General features: G+C 32.6%; 3 protein-coding genes across 22 annotated transcripts; all 3 read left to right on the top strand.

The window, feature by feature from the left end:
- The first annotated feature begins 11,379 nt into the window (after positions 1 to 11,379).
- On the top strand, positions 11,380 to 14,670 carry LOC112280444 (UDP-N-acetylglucosamine transporter ROCK1). Of its 2 annotated transcripts, none has more exons than XM_073532971.2 (7): positions 11,380 to 11,685; positions 12,311 to 12,500; positions 12,805 to 13,031; positions 13,318 to 13,519; positions 13,683 to 13,826; positions 13,967 to 14,041; positions 14,263 to 14,670. In XM_073532971.2, exons 2-7 carry the CDS (start codon positions 12,489 to 12,491, stop codon positions 14,422 to 14,424), a joined length of 822 nt encoding a protein of 273 aa, XP_073389072.1. In that variant the 5' UTR covers positions 11,380 to 11,685; positions 12,311 to 12,488; the 3' UTR covers positions 14,425 to 14,670. The 2 variants fall into 2 exon arrangements, with proteins under 2 accessions (XP_073389072.1, XP_024371724.1); XM_024515956.3 differs by having other exon boundaries at positions 11,382 to 11,685; positions 12,311 to 12,359.
- Positions 14,671 to 14,887: 217 nt separating this feature from the next.
- On the top strand, positions 14,888 to 18,809 carry LOC112280445 (protein SRC2 homolog). Of its 3 annotated transcripts, XM_090249254.1 has the most exons (5): positions 15,462 to 15,612; positions 16,077 to 16,176; positions 16,406 to 16,875; positions 17,546 to 17,759; positions 18,026 to 18,809. In XM_090249254.1, exons 3-5 carry the CDS (start codon positions 16,597 to 16,599, stop codon positions 18,523 to 18,525), a joined length of 993 nt encoding a protein of 330 aa, XP_090105380.1. In that variant the 5' UTR covers positions 15,462 to 15,612; positions 16,077 to 16,176; positions 16,406 to 16,596; the 3' UTR covers positions 18,526 to 18,809. The 3 variants fall into 3 exon arrangements, with proteins under 3 accessions (XP_024371725.1, XP_090105380.1, XP_073389073.1); XM_024515957.3 differs by lacking the exon at positions 16,077 to 16,176 and having other exon boundaries at positions 14,888 to 15,612; XM_073532972.2 differs by lacking the exons at positions 15,462 to 15,612; positions 16,077 to 16,176 and adding an exon at positions 15,883 to 15,998.
- A 3,491-nt stretch (positions 18,810 to 22,300) lies between these two features.
- Positions 22,301 to 26,419, top strand: LOC112280689 (uncharacterized). Of its 17 annotated transcripts, none has more exons than XM_024516491.3 (9): positions 22,445 to 22,585; positions 22,990 to 23,057; positions 23,536 to 23,686; positions 23,824 to 24,062; positions 24,366 to 24,495; positions 24,903 to 25,068; positions 25,186 to 25,293; positions 25,444 to 25,567; positions 25,910 to 26,419. In XM_024516491.3, exons 3-9 carry the CDS (start codon positions 23,609 to 23,611, stop codon positions 26,172 to 26,174), a joined length of 1,110 nt encoding a protein of 369 aa, XP_024372259.1. In that variant the 5' UTR covers positions 22,445 to 22,585; positions 22,990 to 23,057; positions 23,536 to 23,608; the 3' UTR covers positions 26,175 to 26,419. The 17 variants fall into 17 exon arrangements, with proteins under 17 accessions (XP_073389209.1, XP_024372259.1, XP_024372257.1 ...); XM_024516489.3 differs by having other exon boundaries at positions 22,990 to 23,096; XM_073533107.2 differs by having other exon boundaries at positions 22,446 to 22,585; positions 22,986 to 23,057.
- Positions 26,420 to 27,416: the final 997 nt, after the last annotated feature.

Below are 27,416 nucleotides of genomic sequence, written 5' to 3'. Positions count from 1 at the left end.
TCTTTGAATTTTGTCATTTGAACACTGTTGAAGAGTGAGACTTTATTGTAGTGTGTTGTTCAGTTAGAAATAAATGTAGTTTATTAGATTATGTGGATTAAGTTTACTCTGAACTTGTGCTGAATCGATGGAATATTATTTTGTAAAGAAACAGTGGAATTCAGATAAAGAATCTACAAAATAGAAGTGAATTTTAAATTTTGTAACATCAACACGGGTCCCAATTTGTTCATCCTGAATTCATATACTAAATTTTGAATTTTGTAGTTTAATTATCTGGGCAGATTAGAAATGACTACTATATCAAATATATTTGTGTGTAATAAATAATGTTTGTTTAGTCACTTTTTCTAGACTTTTCTTAGCTATGAGTTTATATAATCAAATTAAATACTCAACGTTTATTTTATTTTATTTTATTTTTTTCCTTCTTCTTCTTTTTATTTTAGCACACTTGGATGGAATATAGTGGGTGTCACCAATTACCATGGATTTTGTTATCAAATTAAATAATGAAAGTTTTTGGTGTGTGTCAGGTTTAGTATTTACTTACTGAGTTCAATATCTCATAATCATGTGATTACTTAAGAATGATTTGGATTGTTTCTTAAATTATAGACCCTGAAGATGGCCTATCTATGAAGTAATTGAGTCTTCTACAACTTCTTTGAGACTTCAGTACTCCTGAAAAAAAAACTTCTAATAATAATTTCTACAATGGCTTAAAATCCTTAATCTAAACCTCATAGATTGAAATGAAATACATATAAGATTGTGAGAATGGATGGTGATAATAAATGACAATAACTCGATAATTTATATTTATGTGTGTATGTTAATTCAATAAAAGTTGTCATTTATTTACAACAAATTAAGTAAATAAATATATTTAAAAAAAATAAATAGACATATGATAATAAAAAAAAAAAAAACAAATGATAAAAATTCAAAATTTATATATATTTAAGATATAAATTAAATTCTTTTCTTGATGCCATATGAAATTGTCATTGATATATGAAAATTGGAAAATATTTATAATACATCATATGGTTGGTACTTTATATAATTGATAAAGTTAGTTCTCAGATACCAAATACTTAAATTTATGTAATGATGAGATTCTTTTGCAATGACATTAGTTAGTTGTATGTTAAGTCCATGACTTGATTTGTAAAAGGTAAATTATGTCCCATAATATTTCTTCAATCTACTAATTTTTTTTATATTTCTAGATATTATATTAATATAGAATCAGTTCTCATGAATCTAATTGCATAATTTTTCTACTAATGTCTAAGGTAAAATGCTTAAGAAGTTGAAATCTTGATATTGATAAATTGAACTTTCTAGAAATCCATATCAGAAATCTGTGACAATAGCATGAATTTAGCTAGTCTATAGCAAAAGCACCTAACTTGATTGTGAAGTAAAAAAAATGGATCACTATGGATTTGTATGGATTATTAAAGGCTAAATAAGATTATCATTAAAAATAGATATCTTATACTTTTAATATCAAGATTTCTAAATCTAATGAATCAAGCCAAGTATAATATAAAAATAGATTTAGAAGGAGCATCTAATCTTATAAACATTAAAGAATGAGATGAATAGAAGACTATGTTTTAAACTATGTATAGACATTTTGAATACAATGTTATAGCATTTAAACTTAAAAATGTGTAAATTACTTTTTAACATCTAATGATTAATATTTTTTTAAAATCTTTGTATACATATTTTTTTATTCAAATAATATTTTAATCTACTCTAAGAACACAAAAAATATAAACTTTATATTTGTTGCATGTTAAAAAAACTTTAAAATATAAGATTATGTACCAACATGAAAAAATACATATTTTATACAAATCAAGGTGGATTCTTAGAATAAAAATTTCAAATGATGGCCTTATGATAGATTATAAGAAAATTTAGACTATTATTGATAAGAAGATTTAATAATTTAAGAATAGTAACTCATTTGACTTATAAATACAAACTAAAGTAGAAAAAAGAAGTTGAAAGAGCTTTAGAAGCTTTAAAGTTAACTTTTATTTTTGTATCAATCTTATATTGCTTAAACTTTTTTAAAGAATATTTTTATAGAAATATATATATCAAACTTTATTTTAGATGAAATATTATTACAAATCAGATAAAATGACAAATTTAACCTTATAGCTTTTTATTTTCAAAAGTTTTTAGTAGCCAAGGTTAATTATAAGATCTACAACAAAGAGTTTTTAAAATTATGGATTCATTTCAAGAATAGTGCCATTATCTAAAAGAGACTTTTAATTTAATGATTGTTTATATAAAGCAAAAGAATTTTAAATATATTTTTGGCAATTCTTATTTTAAATCATTTTTAAGCCCATTGAAACATGTCATTATCAAGATTTGTTTTTAAAATCACTTATTGACTAGGAAAATAATAAATTTAATTTAATATCTTTTTTAAATATTTTTATCTTACATAAAAAGAAAGACATGTAGCTTTTAATCAATAACAAACTATTGTTTTGAAATTAAAAAATTTTCATCTTTGAGCAATGAAATCATTGTTGATTGCTGATTTAAATTTTTTTAATCAAATTCAATTAAAAATATCTTCAAATTATTTTGTTCATGATATTAAGAATATTTCTTCTAAACCTTATAATACTTTTAAGTTTAAATTTTAAAACAATCTACTCTATTTTAAGGGATGCTTTCATATTTTAAAAGGTGAAGTACAATTATAAGTTCTTCAAGCTTGTCATAATTTTTTAACTATGAGATATTTTTAATATAAAAAGTTTTTAAAATAAATCTCAAGAGATTTTTGGTAGTTTTAAATGTCAAGGACATATACATGTAAACCAATAATTACCTATATGATTAGATAAAAGAAGATAAAAGTAGGTTAATTTCATAATATCTTCTATGAAAGCTTTTTAGAAGCTTTATAGACACTATTTTGACTTCAAAGGTGTCTATAATTGATTTTTTAGATTAGAATCGTGGTCAACAAGTTGGCCATATGCCACACATATTGGTAGCTTCAAAAACAAGCTAATTATGTGTTCCATACATAAAAAACTTGCCTTGTAAGCTAAGGCATGTGTCCTGCAAAGTCAACACATATTAGAAGTTTTATAGAACATCGCCACATAGCTCTTAGTTAGATAGTATATATAGAAGCAAGAGTGAAGCCCTCTTCACTCTTGTCAATTCTTTTCTTGCTTTTAGTCTAGATTTAAGAATTTCTAATTTTCTTATCTTTTAATAATAGCCATTCCAGTTTCATTTTAATATACATATAATTTTATTACTATTTTGTCACTTTTCTTTTAACACAAACTTTTCAAGTTTATGCATCTTCTTTGAGTTCTTGTCTTTGACATCAAATTTGGAAAGAAAATTATATGATATATCTATTTAGGATATTAAAAATAGACATAAAAATATCTTTGATATTTTATTACTAAATTAATAGAAAAATAAAATAGAAGAACTTAATTTTGAAATAGAAGATGAGATTTATCATCAATCAACATAAAAAAAAATTAAACAATTATTTTGTCACTTGTAAAGTTTATCTATAATAATATAAAATATTCTTCTATTTAATAATCATTATTTTAAATTAATTATTGTTATCATCTATTATTTGATAATTTTAACTTTACAAAAATTAATATTCTGTGAAAAAATATTTAAAAAAATATTTATTAAAGTTACATATAATAATGACAATACAATTAAAAGAAGCTTAAAAATATTAAATAATTAATAAAAATTCCTATTACAAGAAATAATATCAATTTCATATTAGCAAGAAGACATGATTATTTTATTATAATATCAAAATTATATATTATTTTAAAAATTTAAATTATTACTTACTTTAACTATTTTTTATTTATAAATAGATCAATTCAATTTCATATTAATTATACCTACTTAATATTATGAAGATCTATTTTATGTTATATGTATTTTTTTTAGCTATACAAGATAGTATATATATATATATATAAATGCCACCTCTTCTTATTCAAGTAGATAATAATAAAAAAAATTAACATAAAAAAGTCTCAAAAATTTAATATGGTGCCAAAATAGATTTAAAAATCTTTTACACTAGCATTGATATAATATTAGTAAATGTACATAAGAGCTAGCCAAAGATCTTGTAAATGCAACAAAGAAGGTTGATGTTATTTTAAACAATGACATCCATCAAAAATAAAATAAAAAATCAGTAAAATCTTTATTATAAAACAAATTTTATTTAATGAAGATTACACTCTATTTTCTATCTTTGTTTTTTATTTTTTTTTTGTACTTGGAATATTAATGAAATAGATAATCAAATACTAGTAATTTTAAGTCATAAGCTATCATTTGTTGAATTAATAGACAAGACATTTAAATTTTTATAACCTTTAAGATTACATAATAAAGATGAAGATTCTCAAGAATAATATGTTTTTTTGTTTAAAATCAATGAAAAATATAATGTGTTTAATATCATGCCTTAAAAGAGACTCTTGATATTTGATAACATTGTTGGACATATAATCTATTTGTTATAGTATTCAAATGTTTTATTTGATAGAAACTATGAAAGTATGAATATTAATCAAATAACATGATTGTCTTTCTATCTTGGTATGGAACACTACCAATAGATATCTTTCTAATTTGATATTAAATACTATTAATAATATCACGGACATATATTTACTGTAATTATTACCTAAATAATATGAATAGGTAGAAGTATGTAAAAGTAGATTAATTTCATAATATCTTCTAAAAAAGCTTCCTAGAAGCTTCATAGACGTTGCTTTGACTTTACATGTGTTTATACTTGATTGATAGGTTAGAAACTTAGTCAACAAATTAACCACATGCCACACATGTTCATAGCTTGTGGAACAATCTAACTATGTGGCACCCACATAGAAAACTTACATTACAAGTTAAGATATGTATTGTGCAAAGTCAACATGTTTTTGGATGTCCTATAGAACATCGCCACATAGCTCCTAGATAGGTATTATATATAGAGGCAAAAGTGAAGCCTTCTTCACTCTTCTCAACTTCTTTCTTCCTTCTAGTCTAGTTTTAAAGGTCTCTAGTTCTCTTGTCTTTTGGTAATAGCCATTCTAGTTTCTTTTTTAATATATATATATATATATATATATTTATTTTTATTTTATCAACTTTCTTAGAAAAAAGTCTCACTTGTTTATTTATTTTTATCAAGTTTTTGTCCTTAACAGATTAACAAGAGTGCACTTAGAATATGAAGGCTTTGTCTAATCTTGATTAAGAGTGGATTATCCCTTTCACTTCATAAGACATAAGCATATTAAAAGTTACAGATTACCCTCTTTTAAATTATTATTTTTCTTAGTATTTTTTTTGTTCTCAAGTCTTTTTTTCTATTTGTCTTGAGCCATATTAGACATCTTTCCTTTTCTAAGTATTATCATAATAGAACTTGCTGAAATGAAGAGTGCAATTGTACAAATGTAAGAATAATTGAGGGAGATAATGCTTGTAATGCATTAATTCAATTTACCATCACAAGGAGCAATAAGATTGGTAGGAAGTGAAGATATAGAAATGATTGGAGCTACTTCAACATCTACACCAAATCATGTCCCTTCTCCTATAGTAGAACATCCTTCCAATGTTAGAAAACCAAGAATTATCATATCTGAGAAGTTTGATGGCAACAAATCAAAATTTAGAGGATTTATCAATCAAATATAATTTGTGATTGAACTTCAATCCCAAAGCTATCCAACTCCAAGATCGCAAGTTAGATTCATTAGTACGCTTCTTTCAGGTTCACCATTATCATGATTTTCATCTTTTCTTGAATGACGAGATCCAATATTGAATAATTTAGAGGCTTTTTTGGCAGAGTTTTGACCCATGTATGGAAAATATGATGCAATTTGTGTTGCAACCAACAAGATCTATATTTTGCAACAAAGCAATCAATTAATAACGTTATATGCTTTATAGTTTTGAGAACTTGTAACTGATATCAAGTAGGAATGATGCTGCACTTGTTAGCCAATTTCTCTACGGATTACAATATAAGGTAAAAATATTAATGTTCAACTTACTTGATCTTCAAACATTGAGTCAAGCAATTGACTTTGTTGTGAAGTGTGACAATTATATTTTTGAATTTTGATCTGAGAATCATACAAGTAGACCTTAACATTACTATAATTCAATGGAAACACCAACATCTCTTGAACATATACATTCAGAAGTAGATGATATGCAAATTGATGCAATACGTTTCAAACCTCTTACTAAATAAGAAAAGACTCGTTGTTATCAAGAAGGATTATACTTATATTATCAAAAACCTAAGTACACCATTCAACATTGCTTAAAAAAGTGATGCAATCATAAAATAAAAAGTACTACTATCAAAGAAGATAGTATGTTAAAAAACGAGTTTATCCAGCTACAATAGGGACTATGTGGCTGGAACCTTGTACAACACCTAGTGAAGGTCCTATTTTCTTTTTAGAACCCTCTCCTTCTTTTACGATAAATATTATTTCAAGACCTAAACATCACAAAGCTTCTACCTTGTTAGATTCAAGAGCCTCAACATGTTTCATAGACGAAGATTTTGCTAAAAGACATAGCATAGTTTTAGTGAAGAAAACTAAACTTGTTCATATAGAAGTCATAGATGGTCGTCCGTTGTCTTCAAGAGATGTTACTCATGAAACCCTTCTTATAGAAGTAACAACTAATGGTCATAATAGCTTTGTAATATTTAATATCATTAGATTTCTCTCTAATCCATTCATTTTAGATTTATCATGGCTACAAAAATATAACCCTAAAATAGATTGGACTTCTCGTAATCTTGACTTTTCTGAAAGTATAACTAAGAGTGTAGTTAATCAAGTAAAAAGTCATGAGTCTTATACAATTAAACCTATATTTGTAGGTGCAAGAGCTTTCTTACATGTTGCAAAAGAAGGATCATCTTGTGTCATTTATGTCGCACCTATTTCTATTAGTAGAAAGACTTCAAGTAGCATTCTAAGCCAATATCAAGATTTTTAAGATGTATTTGAGAAGACAAATACGGATATTCTTCCGGAACATCATTCTTATGATTGCTCAATTGACCTTCAAGAAGGAGCATAACCACCATTTGGACCAATCTATAGTTTATCACAAAATGAGTTGGTTGAATTTAAGGAGTATATTGAAGAGAATCTGAACAAGAACTTCATACGCTGTTCCAAATCTCCAGCAAGAGCTCCAATTTTATTTTTGAAGAAAAAAGATCTATACAAAAATAAATCTATGAAAAACATACAATCTGATATGCATCAAAGAAGGAGATGAATGGAAGACTGCATTTCAAATAAGGTATGGACATTTTCAATACATCGTCATGCCTTTTGGACTTACAAATACACCAATAGCATTCCAACATCTAATAAATAATGTCTTTAGGGAGTTTTTAGATGATTTTATTGTCTGTTATTTAGACAACATCTTAATCTATTCTAAGAACACAGATAAACATGACTTTTATGTTTGTCGTGTGTTATAAAAATCAAGAAATATAAGACTCTATGCCAAGTTACAAAAATATATATTTTACACTTCTCAAGTCGATTTCTTAGGATACATGATTTTTTATGATGGACTTATGATGGATCCTAAGAAAGTTGAAGCTATTACGGATTGGAAGATTCCAAAAACGGTAAGAGATGTCTAATGCTTTTTGGAATTTGCCAACTACTATCGGATCTTCATCAAAGACTTTCCTCAAGTTATAGCTCTACTTACATATTTGACTTATAAAGATAAACTTCAAAAAATCAAGAAGTAGAAGTAACATTTGAAGCTTTAAAGACAACTTTTGTTTCTACACCAATCTTGTATTGCATCAATTTTTCTAAGCCATTTTTTATAGAAATAGATGCATCACACTTTGCTTTGGATGCCGTATTGTCACAAATGGAAACAAATGATGAATTTCATCCAATAGCTTTTTATTCTAGAAAATTTTCATCAGATCAACTACGAGATCCACGACAAAGAACTTCTTGCAATCATGGATTTGTTTCAAGAATGGTACCATTGTGTAGAAGGTGCTTCTAGTCCAGTCACTATCTATACTGATAATGAGAACCTTGAATATTTTATGTCAACACCTATTTTGAATCGTTGTCAAGCCCGTTGAAATATGTCTTTGCTAAGATTTGAATTCAAGATCACTTATTGACCGAGAAAACAACAAGGTTTGTTAGATGCACTCTCTAGACAATCTTATCTTATATCAAAGAAAGGAGATGCTGCTTTTGATCAATAATAGATAATTCTCTTGAAGCCAAAACAACTTCATCTTCGAACAATGAAATCAACACTAACTGTTGATTCAACTTTCATTAAGCAAGTTCAGTCAAATATATCTTTCGATCTTCTTATTTTTGATATTAAAGGAAACCCTTCAAAGTCTTATGATACTTCCAAGTTTGAATTTAAGGACAATCTACTATATTTTGAGGGACGCCTATATGTTCCCGAAGGTGAAGCTCAATTACATGTTCTTCAAGCTCGTCATGACTTTCCAACAGTATGACATTTTGGGTACAATAAAACTTTAGAACTAATATTTAAGGATTTTTGGTAGCCCCAAATATAGAAGGCACTCAAAGATTTTGTACAATCTTGTAATATTTGCTCAAAATTAAAAACTCTTTGTCATCGATCTTATGGACTTCTTTAGCCATTACCCATTCTAGAACAACCATGGTCTTTTGTTTCTATGGATTTCATCATGGATCTTTCAATTTTAAGTTCTTATGACTCTATATTCGTGATAGTAGATCGTTTTACCAAGATGGCATATTTTGTACTATGTACAAAATCTATCATAGGTGAAGAAATAAATAATCTCTTTCTTGATAATATCTATCGCTATCATGGATTATCTAAGGATATTATATCAGATAGGAAAACTTAGTTTGTATCAAGATTTTGGCAGACTCTTTTCAAGATTCTAAAAGTAGATATAAAACTATCTTTGGTATTCTATGCTCAAATTGATGGACAAACGGAGTGTGTTAATTAAGTTTTGGAGCAGTATTTAAGATATACCATCAACTACCAATAAAATGATTAGACAACTCTTTTGCCATTCATAGAGTTTGCTTATAATAATAGGATACATTCTTCTATAAAACAAACACCTTTCTTTGTCAATTATGATTATCATCTACAACTTGATACTTTTGACTTTTCAAAAATTGATTATCCAGTGGTGAAAGATTTGGCAATTCATTTGTCAGAGCTACATGCAACAATGAAGGCGTAGTTAAAAGAAGCTCAAGAACAACAAAAGATCAATGCGGATGTCTATCGAAAGTAACAACCACCATTCCACATAGGTGATAAGGTATGGTTACTTTGTCATAATATCAAGACCACTCATTCTTGTGATAAGTTGGACTATCGAAGGCTTGGATCATTTTCTATTTTTATACAAATCAATCTAGTTGCATATTGTTTACACTTACCGGATTCAATAAAAATCCATCCAATATTTCACATATCTCTTTTTGAACCATACAAGATAATGGACATGCCAAGAAGAAGATAAGCTCCACCTTCTCCTGTAGAAGTGGACAATAATGAAGAGTTGAAAGTGGAAGAAGTTCTAGATTCAAGGTGGCGCCAAAATAAATAGCCATTCTAATTTCTTTCTTAATATATATATTTAGTTATTTTTATTTTGTCATCTTTCTTGGAGAAAAGTCTCACTTATTTATTTATTTTTATCAAGTTCTTATCCTTGACAAATAGTTGAGAAGACCTATCAACTTCCTTCAAAGAAAACACAAATCAAAATATGTGATTGATCCAATTCATTACATCTTAGACTTTTTCAATACATGATCATTGCTCCTTATAGAACTTATTTCTAAAAAAAAAGATAATATCACAAACATAATCAATATTAAAAACTATCTAGATAAAAAAAACATTAAATAAAAGTAAGTTAAATAAATTAGATTGTATCTTATAGAGAAGTTTTTTAGAAGATTTATATACACAAATTTGACTTTATATGTCTATTTTATACTTCTTCATTTCTTAGTTTCTTGCACTCATATCTATGCCATGACTTGTTTTTTAATAAGAATAATAATATTTCATTAAAAAAAATTATAAGTCTAAATATTATTATAAATAAATAAATAAAACCAAATACAAGGCTATAGAAATTTAACACCTAAATTTCCTTAAAATATTTATTAGTGAGACTAATGTATTATTTGTCTTACTTTTTATTTATTTACATTATAGTACATAGACCTTAATAAAAGTTTTAGAAGAGAATCTAAAAATAATCAAATATTATAGAAGTTTAAATAATCTTTAATACAAACTTCTAAAAGAATATTAAAGATTCTTATAATATTTTACAAACTTCTTAAGATTTTTTTTTTTTTTTTTTAATAATATAAGATTATATATCACTTCATCAATCTTATAAATTTATTCCTTAAAAATATCTAAATCTAACCTTATATAGTTTTTGTCTTTATATCTTAAGCATGTTCAATTTTTTTTTAATCTTCTATTTTTTATATTTTATTTCTTTCAACATTGATGAAGTGCATGCTATTAATGTATTTATTTGTAAAAAAAATAACTTATACACACATACATCAACAAAAGATCTAATATATATATATATATATATATATATATATATGATTACAATTAGCACCTTGAAATGAAACTAGAAAATTGATTATTCTATTCAAACAACCTATAGTGGGAGAAAAAAATGTATATATGTATATATATATAGAGAGGAATAGATCCATGCTTTTACTAAATAGACCCATCTTTGATAAGGAGTCTAGTATTCAAGATGAATGTGGTTGGTTTTTATTGATTGTAGTTTTAATAGTAGAGAAATCTTTCATGATGGTTAGGATGGGTAGGTTGATTCAATAAAAACTTGGGTCTATTCAACATTCTCCTATATATATCTATATATTAGAAAGTAATTTGATTTGTTTGTATTACTAAAAAAATAAAAATTAGAAAAAAATCCCTTGAAATCGGTATGAAACGTCATTCTTCAAGGCAGGTTTGAGGCCAATTATTTGCAAAACTCAAAAACTTTATGATTCTCTTACTGTGGAAGCAGCAAAGCATGCCCTAAACCACATCAACTAAATTGTAGTAACGCTAAAAATACTTCATCCGAGTACATTTCATCCACCCATCCATCCAATCGAGGTTGTTACCCCATAATGTTTTCAATAACCCTAAAAAAAGGATGCGCAGTGTCACAGTTCTGTTGTGGAGCCTAGTCGAGCATATTCCTTTCTGAACCCTCTGGCCCTGATTCCCCCGATCATCGACGACGACGACGACCTGTTGCTTGTTGTTGTCTTCACTCCTGCTTTGAGTGAATTTTTTTGCAAGCTTGTCTCCACTTTGCTCGAGGAGATCCGAGACTATGGGTACGGAGGAGGTGGAGAAAGTCCAGCAGCATGCCCAACATGACGACGACAAGAAGAAACAGAGAACCGTAGCAGCTCTGTGCATGGCTTTGCTCACAATTCAGTATGGGATGCAGCCTCTTATCTCGAAGCGGTTTACTGGGTACCTCTTTCTCACTCATCTATCAATCTATCTTAGCCTCGCATCCCATTCCTTCACCTCATGTGATCTGTCGCATGCCACTCCCAATTTGAGTCGGTTACGAGAAAGGAATGAATCACGTCTGTGGGAGCTTTCCTGTCGATGCTTGACTGGAGACGTGGGTAGAGTTGTGAGTAATCAATCATCTCATGCGAAGTGCAGTGTTCCATCGGATGTTGCTTTGTGGACTGTGCACGTCTTGATTATAATTCTTGAAAATTGTATCGGTGGTGGCTATTCGATTTAGAGTAGAATGGCACAAGCAGACAGAGTATGGAAGTTGCGCGGAATTAGAATCTGGAAGGGGTTTGGGAGTGAAATTTATGGTGAAATGAGTGAATTGCCAACTGAACAGTATTTTTGGTTGAATTGCAAACGTTTGGTATACGTAATATGATTCCGTGTTTGGCATCGGAACTCCCGCGTCTGATTGAGGTGCCGAATGACTTCGTTGCCTCCATATTACCTTGGAAATCCCTTCGCGCTGCAGTCGGGATTGCCGTCTTCATGGATGAAATTGGAGAGAGGTTGCTGCAGGAGTGGAGCTGAAGTTTACGGATGGTTTGGTTTGGTTTTGAGGTGGCAGGAAGTACGTGATCATGACGTCGGCGGTACTCACATGTGAAATGGTCAAGGTACATGGTCGCTGTCACCTACTGGAGGGGTGCTACTTGCCTGCTTCTGTAGGTGAGATACTTTGTTGACATTAGGCTTCGCGAAGTTCTGATCACCAAGTTGCTGGCGAAAACCCTAATTTAGGGTTCATGCAATCTGCAGTTAGGTATTCTCGGCTTCTAGCGGTGACTACCCAGTCACTTAGTCGATAATGCTAGTCACCTTGCGACGTTACTATTCTGAATAGTCGTGTAGTGGTTGTACAGGGTAACTGATGCCTGCCTTGCGAGGCCTGAGTGGCAACCCCCATTTTGTGCCCTTCTGGGCCGTATTTTGAATGAGGCTTCACAAGTGTATCTCCTTTCAACTTATAGAGATTTATGCATCATGACCAATTAGCTGTTTTTCTCATTAAGTTATCTGGCTGTTTTCCTGACGTTTGTCATTGTTGGTTATGTGGTGCAGTGTGCGGCTGCCCTTTTTTTCATGGCTCGGGATGGCACCTTGTGGAAATTGCCGAAAGAGTGGAGTTTTGTTGACTCACTGAAAGCATCTGCGTCGCCAGCAGCAATTTATGCCCTGCAGAACACCCTCCTTCAGCTTTCATATCGAAACTTGGATTCACTTACATTTTCTCTTTTGAACCAGACAAAGCTTGTCTTTACAGCAGTTTTTATGTTTCTACTTCTTGGGTACGCAACTTCTTCAGTCAGTAGTCTGGCCTTGGTTATCTCCAGGATTTTCAATGCCATCTCCTTTTGGCACATAACAATCGATTGTATTCGAGAGGTGGATCCTACACTGCTATGTTTTTTATTATCTTCATTTAGCATCTTATCAACCCAGTGGGTCATTTACAGTGGATCTAACTCATATCTCAAAATGCTACACCGTGGTGCAACAATGGTTTTCTGAGATAATCATCTTGCGTCATGCTGTGTTTTCACACATTTAATAGTTAAAGTGATCGGCTTACAGGTCCAGGCAGACAAAGCAACAAATAGGAGCATTGTTCCTGCTATTAGGAGCAGCAACGTTGTTGAGCCTCGGGAAGACTGCTCCAAAACAAGGAATCAAGGAGGTTGAATGGGAATCAACGTTGTGGTTGGGAATTATCCCCATTATATCTGCATCTGTGCTCTCTGGTTTGGCATCCACTCTCTGCCAGTGGGCCGCCCAGGTTTGACTCCAACTCACCACGTCTTGTTTTCCTTAGAACCTATATCGCTTATTGTTGAAACCATTGTCCTTGCACTGTAGAGAATGGGAGGTGAAAGATGGCTGTTCCGTCTGGTCAACTAGTTTTTATGCCAACTAGCGGCATTTGCGTCATGTATGTGCAGGTAAAACGCAGAAGTACATATTTGATGACGTTGGAGATGTCCACATATGGAAGCCTAGTTTTGTTGACCAGCATGTGGTGGTCTCCTGATGGTGTGAGCATACAGAAACTTGGATTCTTCTATGGTTGGTCCTTGTTGACATTTGTAAGCACTCAGCTTTTACCCTCTTATTTTGTGTACTATCCATACTCGTCACTTCATTTCACATGGTTGTGCTCTGAAATTCGACTATAATATTCTTTTCAAGTAACAACACTAATCAATTGATAATGTTTGTATGATAGATTCCAGTCTGCTTGAATGCATTTGGTGGCATTCTCGTGGGGTTGGTTACTCAGTATTCTGGAGGCATTAAGAAGGTACTTTCGAAGCTGAATACTTTGCAAAACCAACACCAACTTTTCTGAATATGATGTTTATGTTCACAGAACTGCCTTGCTAATGTTTGCAGGTATTTGAGAAAGATGCATTATCTGTCCTGTTCTTACCACTTAGTTTCTTCGTTCATTGCAAATAGCATCTGTTCTCTTAGGTCTTCCGTGTGAACCGTTCTGACTGTTTGTTTTGGATTGAGTGCCAGGGGTTTGTCATTGTTTCAGCATTGCTCGTCACAGCTCTATTAGAAGTAATAGTGGAAGGAAAACCTCCCTCAAGTTACGCTATAGCTGCTCTTCCGTTGGTGGTATCCAGCACCATCATCCACCAGAATTATCCTTTCAAAGCAAAACCCAAAACTGCTTGATTGTCGTCTTTATACGATACTTATACGTGCCAAATTATGTTATATTACACCTCGCAATTCTTTACGTATTTCTTTTAGATTCCACGTACAATCCTGTTTCGGTCCTGTCCTAGTGACTGCTACCGAGTTTTAGTTAATGCTCCCGAGCTTGTTGATATACAGCTTTTGAAGCAGATTTCCTAGAAATTTGTGATTGACAATCAATGAATTAGTTATTTGAGCTTTCAGATACACTTTTTCTTGCAACTCCTGCATAGAGAAGGCTATTGCTCTCTGTACGGTTGTATTTTGCGGGGATGATCTCATAGCGTCGAAGCTACAACAGAAACCACGGATTCTAGACATCGTGCTATTATTGTCCTCTTACTTTGCAACGGTATACTAGTTGTGCTGCTGCGACTTTTTCAGACCATAGACTACCGCAGTTGTAAACCCCTCATTCATTGGCTGTAGAACATTCTTGGTCATTACCGAATCCTCCTTCGTGAATGGACGTGCATGTGCTGCTGTGCCGATTGACCGACCTGCTTTGAATTTCTGGATTCGGATTGCCAGGATCGCATTTCATCGCTTTATGAGATCTTCAACAACTAATCCTCTCAATGGGTTGTTATTTATTACTTGCCACACCACTCCAGCATTAAGAGTAGTTTTAGAGTTCTTTCCATGGCATCGCGAGTTGTCGTCTCACACTGCTGCGGGCCTGTCAAATCAATTGGGTGGAACATTCATTTTCATTGTGGTATGCTGACTCCACCGAATCGGGCTACGTATTCAACGATTTCGTCAGGTAATGTGCAACGGATAGGAACGAGGAATGAAACTGACGACCATCCGATCGGCCAACCCACTCAGGAACAGATGATCGTCGTTGGCAAGCACCAGTCTCCATTTCCTTACATTTGCTCCGACTTCTTCAATCCTACTGGCGCTCATTGCAATTGAAGTCGCAATCAGAATGGTCGATACCGCGTTGTCATCGGTGATTGTTCTGAGGTCTAGTAGGTAGTCTACATCTAAGAAGACAGACTGGGTATTACGAAGTGTTCCTGCTGGATCCGTAATGTGGGAGTCGGGAGTTTCTCTGAAGTTTTTAAGGAAGAGCTCGAGGGCTGTGTGGAAGATTTCGTAGCGGCATCGTCCCGACGGAGAAATGTTAAAGATCGCAGGGAAAAAATCCTAGGCCAGGTAGAGTCTCGATGATTGACATTACCACTTTGTCTGGTGTCTGCATTGCAATTAGTTGGCGAGTCTTCTCTAGACCGTTGTGCGATTGTTGCTGATATGCTCTGTTTGGCGTGGAGGAGGAATGTTGATCGGTCGCGGATGATCTTAACCATTGTTCGCAGTGAACTTATCACTCACAGGAATTGTGTAAGCATATGTATATAGGTGGGGCTTTTCTTTCTGCAAGAGTGTGGTAGCATTGAGCTGGTCAGCGATGGTGGTGGCTGTTTAGTCCTAATTCAGTTGGATTAGGTCACAGTTTCGCTGTACCACATTTCTTTTCCTCCCTGCACAGCCAGCGATGAGGACCCTTTTCCCGCTTCTTGTTGCCTTGTGGGTTCATCTTGGTAATCTTTCTCGCATTAGCATTGTTAGTTTGTTCAGACGCTTATAATTTCCTCGCAACCCTTTCTATATTTGTGCAGTACTATCTCTGTTTCTCGCGGGTTTCACGAAGGCATGACAGTATTTTGACATAAAGCTCGCTACAACCTGAGGCTTGTGCATGACTTTTTTGCGTCTTCAGTTAAGACACTGTTGTTATCATAGCTAATGTCCTCTATAAATCTCCCAAAACCCCTACCTCTAGTTATATGGTGAATAGAAGGGACAGGCTTGTACATAACTGTTGCACGTGTGTAAAATTCGAAGCCCTAATTGGTGACTTCCAGCGATTAGAGTAAATTAGAAGCCAAAATTCAGAGTCCTCTCCAATGTGTGTGGTTCGGGCATTAAATTCAGCAGCATTGTGCAGGATAAAAATGAGTAGGAGGAGCATTGTCTGCGGTTGGGAGAGTCATAGCAACCTGTCCAAATTCCTTCACAAGTTCTGCTTCCTTCTACTTAGAAACAGTGTTATGCGACAATCAAGAAGCAATTGGTGCTTGAAGTCCACTCAAGGCAAATCATAAGGTCCGAGCACTTTTGAAACTCATCGAGGAAGCAATGGGTGGACCAGTCTCTGAGTCAGACACGGAGTCGATGGGAGGAAGACAGAGGCCAGGGCCGATGTTAGAGGTGGTCATCCTGGCGGCAGAGGATCTCAAGAACGTTAACGTGCTCGGAAAAATGAGTGTATACGTTATGGCATGGATAGAGTCAGCCTTAAAAAGAAGCACAAGTGTGCGACACAAGACTGGAAAGAATGCTGTGTGGAATGACTGCCTGTTTCTCCCAGTGTCTGATGACATGCTTCTCAATCCTCATTCTTCGCTCACTGTGCAGGTCAGTTCCCTGGTCATTCTGTTTTGATGTAAATATGCCAAGCTCTGTGTTTGAAGAGATTGAGATTAAAGTATAAGTTTAATGTATTGGCCTTTTTGAGGAATTACTCTGAGCTTGATCTGAATTTTGTGTACTTCATTCAATATAAATGTGCATACACCTGTCTGAGAGTCTGATAGGGATGAAGATGACAGAAACTTATCACGTCCATGGACTCTGTGATATCAGGAACCCTGAAAAGCGTGTGAGCGAATTCTTTATAATCTTATTAACTTCATGAGAGATCTTTTCTAATCGAGACTACGACAGCTTGAGTCATCCTGAGTATTGCATACCCTCGCTTTAGTGCTGTGACTTCTATCATCTTTTTTGTTGAAGATTGTATTTTCATAACTTGATACGGAAACTTAAGTAATTTAGGAATACCATTACTGATTGTATTGTAAACAGGAATTACTTAGAGACATTGTTGCCCTCTTTACTGTTACACACTGCTTGCTGTGCTCTCTATGGATTGTGAGATTGTGAATCTTGAAGTTAACAAGGGCTTATTCATGAGATTATTCTCTTCCTTCTAAAGGATAACTAGTTCAAGCGTCAATTTCGTAAAGAAGGTCAATATCAATTGATATGAGGAATGACATAAGAGATTTACGTCTGTGGATTGCAGGTGTATAGCACCGGAACCGTGAGTCCGAGCGTAGTTGGAACATCTTACCTGGCGTTGGCAGATATTGCACGAATGAAGGCTTCAAAAACCAACTCAGACGAAGGTGACATTGTCACACTGCCACTCCATAGACGCTCTGGCCGAACTCAAGGGAGCATCAAGATCTCTGTCAATCTGACTGGAGCTACCATTCAGCAGATTATGTACGCCCTGGGTACGGCTATTTCTACTTCTCAATTCCTGACACTTAAAGAATTATGACTTTCTTACAGATTTGAGGAATAATCACCATCTGTTTTGCATAGATCTTAATTCCTTCACGTAAGTGGATTACCACTTTCTCCCTCCGTAGTGGCATTTGGCTCAAATACCCCATTTCTGCTAAGAATGAAACTCTTGTCTTATATGTCGTGTTGGGCATATGCTTTTGTTAGTTAGTCTGGGGTAGTGGATACTGATAACACTGTTCTGCTGTTACAGACAATGGTGACGATGGTTGGGCAATTGAAATGCCAACTACCTCCTCTAGCGTTCCTGATGAAGTTGCAGTCATGGGATACCCAGCAGTTCAATCATATGGTTATCCCCCGTGTACTGATTGTGATGATGACAACGCGGCGTTTTTGCCATCCGCTCCTCCCATTTATCTGGCTACTTCTTTTGAATCATCCTTGACTTCGAATACAAATACAGAGGATGGCCCAACTACTAATATCAGCGTAGAAAACAGTGTAACAACCCAACCAACTAGACCACCACCTCCTGCAAGACCTCCTCCGCCGCTCCCTTCATCTCCTTTATTCTCCAATAATGGCAACGTGGACCCTCATCCATGTGCACAAGCACGTAATAAGTACGTCCCCGTACAAATTCGACGGCAGCAAGAAACCAGAGATAACATTCTACTCGCTCTTCTAGGTGGTGTGGGAGGCCTTGTCGGGGGATTTGTGATAGGAGATATTATTGGCGCTGCACTATGAGTCGTAGCTCAGCATTAATCTGTGAAACTGCGAATGTCCCCCCACCCTCATGTCAGATTCCTCTCCAACAATATCCGGAAGCAAGGATGAAATTGTCGAAGTAATCTATGGTTGTATAATAGTAATGAGGCTCGAATAATTCACAAGGGGCAGCTGAATTTGTGTGTGTATCGTGAAAGTTAACCTGCCGGTTTCCTGGTGAGCATTGTTGCACATATTTACCGGTCCACTTCCTAAGCTCAGGAAAGTGTATCTACAACATTTGAAATATTGATATTGCCACACATGGTTGTTACAATGCTCTGTTTGCTGCAAGTGAAGGTCTCTGCATTTGTCTAAGTTTCCTAAACGAGAAATTCCTTTGTTTTGTAACACCCGAACACTCATCAGCCATCACATCTCCATACTAATAGTAACCCACTGTCATAAGTTGGACAATAGAGTATGAGCCTTTTAAGAACAGAAGTCCCTACATAAATATGTGGTGTATGTGAACTATCAATGGCACAGACGAATGAATGTACAGAATTCTCAGATACTTCCACTCCTTAGTGCTTGTTTCTACAACTATGTTCGCAAATTCTGCAAAGGAGAAGCCATCCTTCAATAGTTTTAGTTGTCCAGTATTGTTTCCTTCATTGTTGCGGTGGTGCTCTGAACTTTATTTTTATTTTTTTGGGAGTATTGGTAAATGAAAGCTTAACTTAATAAGTGGTGCCTGAGCATAGATGCATGACAAGATTTGTTTTGTTTGTGTAAACGCTTATTCAAAAAGTTGTAGGTTAGACCAAAATAAATTTTAAGTTACTGTATATAATTGTGGATAAATGAGAATGACAACAAATACAATTGTGTAGTTACAGATTTATATTTTACCATAATAGTAAAAAATAAATAAATAAATAAATAGATAAAATTCATGTAAAGTTCACATATGAATATAGTTAAATGTCAAATGGGAAACTATTTCATAAATACTTTCATATTGTTCAATTATAATAATTGATATGTAAGCTGAATTAAACTTGTGTACAAATACCTCAACTAATTATGAAAAGAATAGAAATTATTTAGGAATGAGTAAAAGTAGGTAGAAAATAGATTTCTCAAAAAATAACAGAATAAGTCTTAAATTATAGATTAGATCTATATATCCTTCTAAATATGCCACATAATTATGAAAATTTCTTTTAGAAATTACTTATAAAAAATTGCCATAGAATCAATTTACAATTTGGATGCTTGGTCAAGAAGCCTTGTGGTTCTCACAAAAAAATTACATGACACTCTTAATAATATACATAGAAGTAAGATTGATATCATCTTTAAACTTTTCAACAATTTTCTTATATATGAACATTGGTTTAAGACTCTTTAATCTCTTTCTTTGGCAACAATCATTTTTATTTACTTCTATCATGTAACTATATATATATATATATATATATTCAGTAATACATAAAAACTAGTGTCTATAATTCAACTGGTTTTTCAACTAATTGTATAATATTCAAATATACAAATTAATTTTGAAAAAACTAAATTTATAAAAAGAGAACCATGATACTAGTTTCTTATAATAAATCTTAGCATGGTTGAACAAAACAAAATTAATTGAAATTAGAATTATAACAAAAATAATAATGTTTTACATATAAAATAAATTCTATATTTCTCATAACATGCACAAAATATTTAAACCTTTATAATATAATACAACTTTTTAAATAAGCTCATTACATACATAATTTTTAGAATTAAAATACATATCTTAAACATAAAATATAAACTTATTGTAAGATAGATAGGTTAAAATGAAAATAATAGAATGGTTTGGTTAAATATTTAAGTTAAATTCTTTAAATCACTATTTTATTTTTTCAAAATGTGTGTATGTAAATATATATATATATATATATATATATATATATATATATATATATATATATATATATATATATATATATATATATATAAGTGCAATAATATTATTTTTTCATATAATTTCAAAAACATTATTTTTTCTAGAGTCGAATTTTGATTTTAATCTCACTTCCTTAGAATTTATCTTTATTACAAAATATTTAAAAATGGTGTTCAAAAAATTGACATTAAGATTTTTTTTTTAAAAAAAAAAAAAAAAAGAAGCTTATTTTTGTACTTATTAAATTTGATCAATAAAATAAATATAAAAATATTACATAACTATACATATTTATTCTTGAAAAGGTTTTTAGCTTCAAAAAATATTAAATAGTAATTATATATATATATATATATATATATATATATATATATATATATATAATGACATATTAATAACTTATATATTTAAACATATATTAAAATATAATTTTATCTAATTATTTATCCTAAATATCTTTTTATCTACTTGGATAATATTGTTAAGTTAAAAAATCTAATCTGAATTTTTAATTATAATAATACATATCATATGTTAATAATAGAATTACTATATTATTAAATTTAAAGTATAATTAAATAGTAATTATTTAGGATTTCTTGATATTTTCATTAAAAATCATGTGCAATTAATTATAAGGTCTTAATAAACAAATATATATATATATATATATATTAAAATTTTATTATAGTTTTAGTTTTTTTTTAAATTTATTTTCTATTTTTTTAAGAAATTAACTATTTTTAAAAAAGTAGCTAAAATATTATAGTGATTAATGTAGTCAAGATTAATAAAAGAATCTCTTTGCAAATAAAGTTTTTCTATGGTCTAGTAGCCAAGTTATATTTTGAACTTTTTAATAAGTGCTCAAAATGTAATAAAGAATTGATAATCCATATTGCTAAATTAAAACAGGAGCTTCTTAAATCAATTCTACATCTTTGGAATTTAGCTATGTTCAAATAAAAAAGATTATTAATTTTTTTTAATTTAATAAAAAAATTATTTTATTTACTTAAGTTAAAGTTTCTAAAGAAAAATTATTTAAATGACATATATAGCACAAAGTTGTTGTAATAAATGAATGGAGAGGCAAAACTAATTCTAGTCTTTCAAAAACAAATATCTCTTTAATTTCAACAATATATAAATTTAATCAGGTATAAGTTTTGGGATTCTCTATAAGCCCAAATAAATTAGTATTAAGTTTTTATTACATTTTATAAGATGGTTAGTAATCCAAGAAGATAAAGACTATGATCAATATTTTGATGGAAGCAAGTATTTTTGCTATACATCACTTACTTAGATTTAAAAGGCTCAAAACCATATAGACTTTATTCCATGACATTTGCAAATAGACAATTTGATTCTTAAGAAATGCACTAGTATCTTAAGGAGAAATTTGGACCAATAAAAATTTACAGCAACTTATGTGGATTGATCCAATAGACTATATCAAATTAAAATAGGAAAAAAGAAAAAAGAAAAAAGAAAACATAAACAAGTAACCTTGTGCTTTTAAAGATAGAATAGGATATGGATGGTAAATGATATTCTAAGTAAGAGACAATATGTTTATATATAATTTATTGGCAATGTATACCAACATATTTTGATTTAATATGTCAATTAGTATATTCAAATTAGATAAATAGATAAAATGTAACAATTTAATCTATTTTTCAAATCAAAAATATTAGGTCCTAAGATAGAATATTAGCCCCTATTCAATGATTGTATCATTCAATCATTGAAATCATCGTCTCTCTCACTCTCTCGATCACAAAATTACTAATCCTGTGTGAGAAATTAATTTCATTTGTGTTCGGAGGATGTCGTGGTTTCGTTTCCTGGTTCTGCAATGCACAACTACAGCGGATCGCATAATTCTGTAATGTAATGGTGAGAGAGAGACGGGGAGTGCGTGTTCGTCGTGGGAGTGAGCGTGACGCTGAAGACAGATTTCACGCATGTCATTTGGAGGGTTCGTTCATCCTGTGATGTCTCATGATCCGAAACGGCAGATCTGGTGAAGTTGAGTTGGATAGATTTTGAATCGGGCTCTGAAAAGAAACAAAACTTTATCGCAGACTTATCTTATATCTTCCCGTTTGATTGACGTAGTCGAATTTGGTAAGACGATCCACAGTTTTCCAACTTGCAGGGTTTTGAAGCGATTCTCAACCTGTTAGTGATTGATTGATTTTATCATTTTATTATTATTTTATTATTTTTTCAATTAGAGCCAGTGTGTGTAGTAAGGTTGTGGTCACTAATCCTTCGAGAATGTAGTAGATGACACGAGGGTTGGTCAGATGGTCGCAGAATGCTTTACTCTGCTTTCTGAATTATTCCAAGGTTTTTATGCATTAGTCCATCTCGAGGACGTGCTTTCTTCCTCATTTCTATCAATTTTGGACTGCACAGAACAGGAGAAAATGTAATTTAACATAACAAAATTATTTAGTCCTCGATTTTGTGCGAAGCAAGTCGCACCTGAGTTTACGCGTCTGCCCTGTGGCCGAATTGCTAGGCAGCAGGGGCAGGTAGAGGACGCGTATGTATGCATATGTGTTACAGGAGCGAAGGTGGATTCACGGAATCGGTACATTTGGTGCTGATCTTTTGAGCGAGCAGCCCTGAGGTTAAATTATGTATTTTCTGTTGGTGATGACGGTTTGCAAATATTTTCATAATCGCCTCCGCATTCAATTGAATGTTTTTTGAGATACATCGCAGAGAGATAATTAGACATTGTGTGTATATTTTTCTTTTTCTTTAATGACTAGGGATAGACTTCTCGTAATGTTTAGCGTGTATTTTACACTTTCTAAAGTAGAACTTCATGCTTAATTGAAAATAACATTTTCGGGCAGGGAGTATATATTAATTAGTCTTCACTAATCTTGCCCTAGCTCTCTTGCTTGGATACATGATTTTGATTGTGAGCAAGAGACTATAATGTGGCGTGGAAAGTCGTTATTTGCTTAGTTGATTGAATCTGAATGCGTTCAAATTAGGGCTCCACAGGGTGATGAAGTCAGAAAGAAGCGAAAGTGATACATTTGACTGATAACTGGCAGGCATACGAGAGCCAAACAAGGACTACACCAGCATGACCTTTCAGTCCAACTCCCCTCATGCTAATTGTGACAAATGGACAAGCCTCAGCGCAATGATAGTGTCCCTGTTGAGAACATCTTAGGAGAAATGACAATGCAGGTGATTGCAGTGGTAAAATTTCAGACAAACTTAGACAATAGCATAACGCGTTCCAACTTATTTCCCAGGAGGGGGAACCTTGTATTGTTACTTTTATAGAAGACACTTCATTCACGAACACCAACCGATGATGTTTGAGTGATGGCCAGTTTGGGCTGCAGGATGATCTCTCTGATAAATCAGCCGCATTGGACCGGGAACGATTGGAAGTTGCATGGTTGCGCCAAGATATCATTGACGAGTACGTAAAGAAAAGCGCGGAGCTTCTAAAGCATCTAGACTCCATGGAATCTGTGTTTGACCACCAAAGGTCGGAGAATGAGAAGCGAGAAACAAAACTGAAAAGGGAAAATGAAGAGCTTCGGCATGAGTTGGCACATGGCTGCAGGTATTGTGGCTAGAACATGCTAGAAAAACACGGCAGATAACGCAGAATCTCATGAGTGTCAGAATTTATCTTTGAAGATTCTTATATTTGCAGAGGGTAACGAAATGTGCTAAACATTGCAGGGTATTTGTAAGTTACTTGGATTACACACTGGTCAGCAGTATAACTTAATTTCTTCACTATTTGCAGGCACCTTATGAGATTGCCATCCCAGGTACTTCTCACAGGATTTGCAGGCCATGTCAGGTTTAGTCATCAGCGAGCATGCTCATGCTAGAACGGGTTTCTTATTGCTCCATGCAGGGCATATGTCGCTGAGCTCCTGGAAAAGAAGCAAGGGCGGGAGCTGGAGAGAGCTCAACATGTCGTTCAAGCGGTGCAAGTCTTGAAAAGCAGTATGAAGGAGAGGATTGCTCAAAAGGAATACATGAAGGTCAAGATCAGAAAACCGTTTCTTTCGTATGCGTAACTTTTCAGAGTTATCTCCGTGATTATATACCTAAGTGAAGAAGATTGAAGTTTAGCTATGTTCTATGAAAACGAGGGTTACATGACAATATATTGCTTACTGTTTGATCGGGAGTGTTTGAACGCTTACCAGAGTTCTGAATTAAATTTGTCCCCAGGTTGCGAAGCATAATATGCTATGGCAATGGCCCCTTTTAGTCAAGATCTAGAGTGAAAGGAATTAAATCGTTTTTAACGTGACCAGCAAAATAGACCAGACAATTTGGTCCTAGTAACCGGTAATGCGATCTGTTGTGAACATGTACTACGCTTTTTCATGCATGTTGTGGTGTAGAAACCACTTCAACACAATCTTGGTTTTGAATGTAACAGGAACTGCGGGGTGAGGTAGAAGACCTCCTTCTGACGCTCGAGAAGAAGGAAGAGGAGCATAAAATTTTTAAGGGCCGTGAGGAGATAGCCCGAAGGCACATCGAGGAAGAGAATGATGAACTCCGGCGGAAAGCTTCCCTCGGTTGGTTGCTTGGTTGCTTATCAGGTATGCTTCATCCCGCAATTCAAAAGAAGTTCCAAATGCGTCAACATTTGAAAGCTGCAAGAAGCTGTGCATCGGGTCTCGCCGACTAACAAGGTACATGGGCTTGTGCTACGACAGAGCTCTATATGCGGTTGGATCCTGATGTTGGAACTGTCGGAATCATGAAGCTAGTACGCAAAGTCAAGCGAGAATTGGAGTCTGGGAATTGTGTCTTCAGGACTGGAGGTATGATGCCACCAAAGCTGGAATACGAGTTGATTCAAACAGATATTCAGAGCTAAATCAATGCTACCAACTTCATTATACAACCAGATATGGTTAAGGTACGTATAAGTCCTTTCATTTTGAGGGCCACTAAACCCAAAGAGTTTACAGGCGAGCTTCCAGATGATCAACGGAAGAAGCTTAGGCTTAACAAATGTTTCTGGGAGCATGAAGCTAAATATCATCGAGAACAGGCCGAGGCTCCAAAAAGGAGTGTCTCTGTACCTTTACAAGTGTAAGTGTGGCACTAATTTCATATGTAGATGGACGGTATGTAATGCACTTTAAGAAAGATATGGTATTCCTCCTCGAATGTAATATCTATGAGATAGATGCAGCAGCTCATCTGAAATTTATGCAAACTAAAGTAAGAATTGAATATGTAATATATTTTCCCGTGTGCATCGCTTTTTAAATGCACAAATTGCGTGTAGGGCTCCCAAGTTCGGTAATGTCACTTCAAGATCGGCATCAACCATCCAAGACTGCATCCTCACAATTTATGCAGGATAGATTAGTCTTTCTCTGAGTGCTTGTGTGCCACCAAACGATTACATTTTTGTCAACTATCTTGCAGGCCTTCGAAAAAGGAGGCAGCTGCCAGCGAACCATGTGTTCTGAAAGACCACCCCAAACAAAAGCATCTTGCATCATGTCACCTGGGCTTTCAAAAGTTGGGGCCTGGACTCTGGGCAGAGGTGAGGCTCCTGGAATCAGTGGATCAGGCTGCCAAATCTACCAAGCAAACTTCGTGCAACAGTATTAAGAAAATCTTGTATGGATTAGAGAGTGGCATGAGTTACCTTTTGAGCCAAGAAAGGCTGCGCAGTTCACAGAATTAGTGATAGCTTTTATGATTTTATCTTTTGGAAAATATTAGAGTCATTAATTAATCAAAGCTGGGGTGTAGGCTTTCATTATTCCATTACAAAAATATATACTATTGTCAATTCTTCATAGATCTATTTTTGTATAGATCTTAGTCTCACTCACTTGGTCAAAAAGCTCATATATTAAAAGTAATCAATGATAATTTTTAATGGTGAATCTATTGAATACACAATAATCTACATATATTTTTAAAGATTCATCTTTTAATTTCTCAAAAAAGATTGGTATATTTGTAGTTAATTTCAAATTTTAGAAAAATCAATTTGTAAGGTTCTTATCAATGAAGGTTTTTTTAAGTATTAAGCTTCTTTTGGAAAAAGTTCAAAATTGTCCAAATGGTTTTTAAAAATATGGTTTGTATAATTTATGATTAACTTTGATTAATTAATGACTATGTTAACAATCAAGCTAGTTCTAAAGTTAAAAATAAATTTATTCTTAAAGATTAATTGTGGAATATTAGGAATAATTTTTTCACAATATGCAAACATATTTACTATCAAATATATCTTCATATTTTTCTTTTTGATTTAAAATTCTACTACAACCTCCTTCTAAATGAAGAATTGATATAATACTAATGACAAAAGCACATCTTTCTTTTACACATCTTTCTTTTACAGCTTGCATACATATCCTAGCTCTAATAAATAAGGATGAAGATGATTTGCTAACTTTTGAATTAATCTTGAAGAGAAATTTTGTAATTTTTAATCAATTATAACATAATGTAATTCAAACTAAAAAAGGCTGAGTACCATTGAGTGTAAATGACATTGAATAATACTGAAAATATTATGTGATACTTAAGTTTTTAATGGTATTTAGAAAAATTTGGTCTCTTCAATAATATCTCCAAATGCAAGTAGTAGTCCATCAATAATATCCATTAGAACTTGTCAAATCTTCTTTAAAAACATTAATTTATATTACAGTAAAAAGTAGTTATCTATACAATATATAAAAGCTCCATTTTTAATAAAAAAAACTTGAATTGAAACATCAAAACTTGAATTAAAAATATTTACATAAAGTTAAAACGAAGGATTAAATCTAAAAACATACAAGTTAAAATAGAAAGGGGTAATTCACAAACTCAATAAATAAATCATGTTTTCTGCAAAAAAAAAAAAAAAAAAAAAAAAAAAAAGTTCAATTTGGTTGAAAATATATTTTATGTTAAAAAAGTAGTT

The sequence above is a fragment of the Physcomitrium patens genome, chromosome 3, assembly GCF_059467195.1.
Source record: "Physcomitrium patens ecotype Gransden chromosome 3, ASM5946719v1, whole genome shotgun sequence".
NCBI lineage: Eukaryota > Viridiplantae > Streptophyta > Bryopsida > Funariales > Funariaceae > Physcomitrium > Physcomitrium patens.
Note: the sequence above shows the minus strand (reverse complement) of the source record. Positions and strands in the feature narration are given on the sequence as shown.

Bases quoted from the DNA above. Each gene is read 5' to 3' on its own strand.
- LOC112280444 (XM_024515956.3), top strand. From the start codon at position 11,540: ATGGGTACGGAGGAGGTGGAGAAAGTCCAGCAGCATGCCCAACATGAC. The intron at 12,360-12,804 runs GTACATGGTCGC...TATGTGGTGCAG, and splicing joins TCACATGTGAAATGGTCAAG to TGTGCGGCTGCCCTTTTTTT. The intron at 14,042-14,262 runs GTACTTTCGAAG...ATTGAGTGCCAG, and splicing joins ATTCTGGAGGCATTAAGAAG to GGGTTTGTCATTGTTTCAGC.
- LOC112280445 (XM_024515957.3), top strand. From the start codon at position 16,597: ATGGGTGGACCAGTCTCTGAGTCAGACACGGAGTCGATGGGAGGAAGA. The intron at 16,876-17,545 runs GTCAGTTCCCTG...TGTGGATTGCAG, and splicing joins ATTCTTCGCTCACTGTGCAG to GTGTATAGCACCGGAACCGT. The intron at 17,760-18,025 runs GTACGGCTATTT...CTGCTGTTACAG, and splicing joins GCAGATTATGTACGCCCTGG to ACAATGGTGACGATGGTTGG.
- LOC112280689 (XM_073533108.2), top strand. From the start codon at position 23,609: ATGGACAAGCCTCAGCGCAATGATAGTGTCCCTGTTGAGAACATCTTA. The intron at 23,687-23,823 runs GTAAAATTTCAG...AGTGATGGCCAG, and splicing joins CAATGCAGGTGATTGCAGTG to TTTGGGCTGCAGGATGATCT. The intron at 24,063-24,365 runs GTATTGTGGCTA...TGCTCCATGCAG, and splicing joins GAGTTGGCACATGGCTGCAG to GGCATATGTCGCTGAGCTCC.